The sequence below is a fragment of the Gymnoscopelus microlampas genome (genome assembly GCF_963454915.1).
Source record: "Gymnoscopelus microlampas genome assembly, chromosome: 17".
NCBI classification, from domain to species: domain Eukaryota; kingdom Metazoa; phylum Chordata; class Actinopteri; order Myctophiformes; family Myctophidae; genus Gymnoscopelus; species Gymnoscopelus microlampas.
In genome coordinates, this window is record NC_139954.1 from 17,595,885 (window position 1) to 17,600,921 (window position 5,037).

Here is a 5,037-nt window from a genome sequence, read left to right on the forward strand (position 1 = left end):
CGCCTCTAGTTCTTTGCCCTCTACTAACATGACCACTTGCCCGGTGATTTATTGACTATGGTTCACATAATTTATTTTCTGATATTGCACTAACATGTTTGTGCTGTCTTTTTCAGGTCATGTATGCCAGGGATGTGTGGTTGGAGGATGGAAAGGAGACAGAGGGTACAATTCCTAATAATTGGATCGACAGGGGTAAGGGAACCATTAGATGGCCAAATGCCAAACAAACACAACTTACAAGATGAGAAAGGACCCCCAGGAGGACTGGCTGACGTCCCAGTTAGTCAAGATAAAGATGACTTCAGGCAGGTTTTTGGATCATTTACTCAATAATTCAAGTACAAATAGTTGAATCAATATTTACAGTTGAATTGTATAACTTCTAGTTAAAGCTTGTGAATGTGACAACTACAACCTGACCAGCCAAGCAGAGGAGGAAGAGGAGGATGTGGATGTGGTGATAAGGGAAGAGGAAACCTGTTAAAAGACAAGATGATGACTGATGTAGAGTTCATATGTTTCTCAAGTAACTTCTAAATATGAAATGTGTTAACAGAAACTGGGCCTCACATTGTAGACCATTCATGTTTTATATGACGTTTTGGAGCATTATGGGTAACTTTCTTCTATAATCAATTTATAAGTCCATTGTCAAAAATGACAATCAAATGCTTTAATAAGGCTGTCTATTTTAGATATGGATATGTTTATTTTTACTTTATATTGCAGCCGTATAGGTGCCCTCCTTTCCTATCGCACCAAGGAAGTTGCAGTCCAGCCAGGACAACAATGTGTTACTCAATGCTTGTTGAGTATTGATGTCAATTTATGACATATGATAATGATGTATTGGGTACACACAACATGAAATCAGTTACAAGCTGATTGTTATGTTTCAGACTCTGAAAATCAAGCCCTGGATGGCCTGGTGGATGTCGTGGTGGACACCATGTCTGTCGAGTTGGAGCATGCTGAGGGGTCTTGGCACAGGGAGATGTCTACACACAGTGAGTATGAATCACATTTAAGCAGTCACCTTTTGTATTTCGATCTAAGAACATTCTTTGTCTTTTCCAGGCTCCCGACATGCAAGTGTAACACCTCGGAGCAGAGAAATGTCCACACCCCGTGAGTATTCACTTTCTCCATTGCACCAACACATTTTAAGTACAGTCAGTACAAGGTGTTACATGTTGTGCATACTAAAGAAATCATTACCATACCTAATTCACAAGCAATGAGTAAGTAGTTACAGGATCAATGTGTTGAACTATGTGTATCAGAGGAGATGTGTGATTGTCAACATCTAAGACCAACCAGTAGGGGTAGTCTTTTTCAGTGTGACATGGTGTTGTAGTAGTATTATGTCCAAGTATTAAGTCTTTAGTGATGGCTCCAGCCATCAGGCACAGTGATGGCTCCAGACACAGTGTCGGATACCGGCACAGCATCAGGACCAGCCACGACTCCAGGTACAGCAACAGCTCGGAGGCACTCTGTCAGGTCCAGACATGATGACAGGTCCCACCGCAGTGATGGGTCGAGGAACACGGTCAGGTCCAGACATGACAGATCCAGGGACACGGTCAGGCATGGTGAGTTGTCCAAAGGCCCCAAGTAATCAAAACCTTTACAATTCAGCAAGTAGTATCGTGCACCCCTAATTGTTACAATATGACATATTTATTATTTCTCATCTAATGTATAGTCATCTGTCTTGGAAAGTTTTAATGCAAAAATATCACTTTGTAATTTCTAAAATGTACTTTTGTTCTTATTACAGGTGCTATGCAGTGACTGAGAGGCCAACATGGGCATTCCCATTGCCAGCACAAGGTAAGTTCTGAGCTATTTCAATGAAGACCCCCAACAAACTGGGGGACACTTAATTTGCAACCCTTCTCTCTTCTGCCCATTCTCTCCTTTCTTCCTTTACTGTTCTCTCTGTCTCCTCTCCTATCGGGACACAAAAACTGCTCTTCAATTATATCAGTGTTTTGTATCATTGTAGGGTGGTGTCTATAACATGTCTCTGTGTACACTTACTTATTTTTCAGTATACCAGAAGAAAGTCCTGACCATATCAATATTCACTAAAGAACCTGCCTCTTCAGCGGCCAGTCATGTTGAGAGAATGGAGGACTTCCAGAGAGAGGAGCAACTCCTCAGTGATGTCCAAGCTTTTAATACCCTGGTAGGCTTTTCAAGAGTCTGGAAGTAATGAACAGCATAAGATGCACTCGCACACTTTTTACGTTCCTCTGGGATATGTCAGTGAAAGTTTTCATGGACTTATTCCAACAGGTGCTGCAACTTTCCCGTTATAGAGGGAAGGACGTTAAGGACTGTGTCCACAAAGTTCTTGACAGGTATGTTTCAACATACACTATGAATTAACCCCTGTGTGATGTTTGGGTGCGCTGTGGTTTTCAATGTGTGAACACTTATTTGGTTAATTCTTCTAGATGAGCGCCTGACTGCATGTTTCCATTAATTTGCCTTTTTTTTTTTTAGCTTAACACCTGAATCCTCTGTTATGTCATGTCAATGACATAATGGTTGAACATTAAGTGAAAATTAGTAGTATAAAGGGTTTATACCATGTTTTACAATAAATCCTACTACATTATCAAATGTAATTTGTTTTTCTTAAGGCTCTTCAGTAACAGTCTGATGGCACAGTTGAACATGAAGGGGGAAAAAGAGAAGACTGCGGCTTTCAGCGCAATACAAGGTAAGCCCATATTTCATGTTGACCAAGGACAAATCAAAATGTAATTGGGTAAAACATGTCCTTTCCGGTTGACATAAAAAAAATACAATGCCAACTGTCTACCGTTACCGTTGCTATCATAACATTTTAAATAACTGGTGGTTAGGTGTAGAAGGGAGATGGCTTTGTATTAAACTAGTTGTGGATGTACAAGCATTTTTGCATGTCAATATGGAGACTCGCAATCAGTTTTATTGTCACTTCCACAACACACACTAGGCAAACAGGGGAGCAAAATGCCATTCTCCTCAACTCATGATGCACATTAAAAAGAGGCAAACATTAAAAAGTAAAGAGCAGACAACATTGGTAAAAAGTGCTGATGCATTCAAAGTGCAATCCATCTTTCAAGATGTTGGTTTTGGGGGCAATACATGGTTCAGGGTTCTGATGGTTTGGGGCAGCTGTTGGATGACCTGCTGGTGCTTCCCCCTGAGCTCTTGAACCTCCTACCAGATGGCAGGAGTTCAATCGAGCTGTGTATTATGTCAGATAGGGACTAGGACAGCATGTTGCCTTTGCACATTTTTTATTGCCTTTTTCTACTATGCAGATGCAGTCATGAAATTCGACCCAGAAGCCACAGAGGACCTCATAAGGCAGCATGCCGCAGACCACCTCAAGCATGCTCCAGCGAGAAGGGGAGGACACACAGCAGGCACTCAGGACTGATTTAACTTGAACTTTCACTGTCCATTGTGGGGGATCTTAGTGTCACAGTATTGTACAGTGTTGTGTAATTTGAACTTGTGTTCTGTTCAACGAAGTAGCTCTGGTTGGACCTTACCCTGGTAGCTCACTGGCTATTCAGTACAGCACTTGTTTAATATGTTTCAGTTGTTGTGGAACCGGCCCAAGCAAAAAGGGTGTCCCTGCAAAGTAAGCTGTGCTATTATGTTTTATTATTATTTTATTTTCATTCGACTAGTGACGTGGACTTGGACTTAGCCCCCCTCGGACATACCTGTGGACTACACCAGGTACAAATGACTTTTTTGTTGCTCTCCCTCATGGAGCTACTTGCGGATTATACCAGGGTCAGTCCACCCTAGGTGGACACGCACTGACCTTTTGCACCTTAATCCCATGTATAACGCACTGACTTTTTTGTCTTTTTTTTTATTGTACTCTTTTTCTCTAAGCACCTTAACGTCATAAGTATATCATGCACAGTATACGTACATTGCTGCTATGCTCAGGCACCTTAGTTTTTATTATCTCAGGTACTTTGTAAATATGTAGATAACTTGTTTGGCCTTCTGCTGTTCTCTTGTTTGATCTCCTTCCCACTTGCCCCCCACCCCTCTTCTTCTTCCCCCCCTCTTCTTTCTATGGAAATTAACGTTGCGCTGGGAACGATGTACAAAAACGAATTTCACCCACTTTTGTACCTTGTAAACCTGTGATGTGACAATAAACCTGATTCTGATTCTGACGTGTAAAAAAAAAAGAAGAGAAGTTAACTGCTCTGTTCTGGATCAAGCTTAATCAGCCCTGGTGACTGCTTTGTGTGTGCTTTGTGTTAAGTGGCTGTCCCGCTTCTGTTCTGTCAAAAACAATTCAAAGCTGGCTTGATCTGCTGTTTGTTTGAATACTTAATTAGTCAGATAGGTAAACGTCATGAGGTACGTTAAGGCTAAAAGGATAACACAAGTCCTGGGGACTTGTTTCCATTGTGGTCCTATGAACTAGATTCCATTTCAGGGGGTCTAGTTCCAGTCCACAAATATTCCACAATCATATGGAATATTTGTGGAATACTGTAATTGTGGAACATTTGTTTGCGCAGCTGTGTATTCACAAGAAGAATAAAGAGATAATAAGGAAATAAGTGTGTATTGAATTGTGATTTGTTTGTAAACCTCTGTGTACTGTATTCCCAGTTTTCAGAAGGTGGCATAACCATTTGATCTTGTTCATTTTCCTGTAGCTTTGTTTGATTAGCTTAGCAGCATGTTAACTACTAACTATGTTAAAGCTACAGGAAAATGAACAGGAAATGGGGATTACAGTTATGCACCGAGCCTAGAAGAAGTGGATTGTTTGATTAGTTTATTGAATATTAAAATTCAAAAGGATAAAAAACACAAGAAAGCCCGTAGGCTTGTTTCAATCGTGGTCCTTTGGGAAAGGGGACATAGGGAGCTACAATACAATACAATATAATAACATAAAAAACATAAAACAAGGCCAAATAAAACTTACAAATTCAAAAAGGACAAACAGAAGCCTAAACATCAACTAAACAAAAATTAAGATTG

At 40.6% G+C, this 5,037-nt stretch overlaps 1 protein-coding gene across 3 annotated transcripts; it reads left to right on the forward strand.

Annotated features, from left to right (window-relative positions):
* The first annotated feature begins 410 nt into the window (after positions 1–410).
* On the forward strand, positions 411–4,206 carry LOC311064165 (uncharacterized protein). Of its 3 annotated transcripts, none has more exons than XM_084083959.1 (8): positions 411–1,010; positions 1,081–1,131; positions 1,391–1,598; positions 1,787–1,839; positions 2,061–2,197; positions 2,308–2,372; positions 2,658–2,737; positions 3,330–4,206. In XM_084083959.1, the coding sequence occupies exons 5-8, from the start codon at positions 2,138–2,140 to the stop codon at positions 3,446–3,448; spliced, it is 324 nt and encodes a 107-aa protein (XP_083940085.1). In that variant the 5' UTR covers positions 411–1,010; positions 1,081–1,131; positions 1,391–1,598; positions 1,787–1,839; positions 2,061–2,137; the 3' UTR covers positions 3,449–4,206. The 3 variants fall into 3 exon arrangements, with proteins under 3 accessions (XP_083940085.1, XP_083940084.1, XP_083940083.1); XM_084083958.1 differs by having other exon boundaries at positions 1,403–1,598; XM_084083957.1 differs by having other exon boundaries at positions 411–1,131; positions 1,403–1,598.
* Positions 4,207–5,037: the final 831 nt, after the last annotated feature.

Coding starts and splice junctions, on each gene's coding strand:
- LOC311064165 (XM_084083957.1), top strand. CDS start 2,138: ATGGAGGACTTCCAGAGAGAGGAGCAACTCCTCAGTGATGTCCAAGCT. Junction 2,198..2,307: donor TCCAAGCTTTTAATACCCTG/GTAGGCTTTTCA, acceptor TTATTCCAACAG/GTGCTGCAACTTTCCCGTTA. Junction 2,738..3,329: donor GGCTTTCAGCGCAATACAAG/GTAAGCCCATAT, acceptor TCTACTATGCAG/ATGCAGTCATGAAATTCGAC.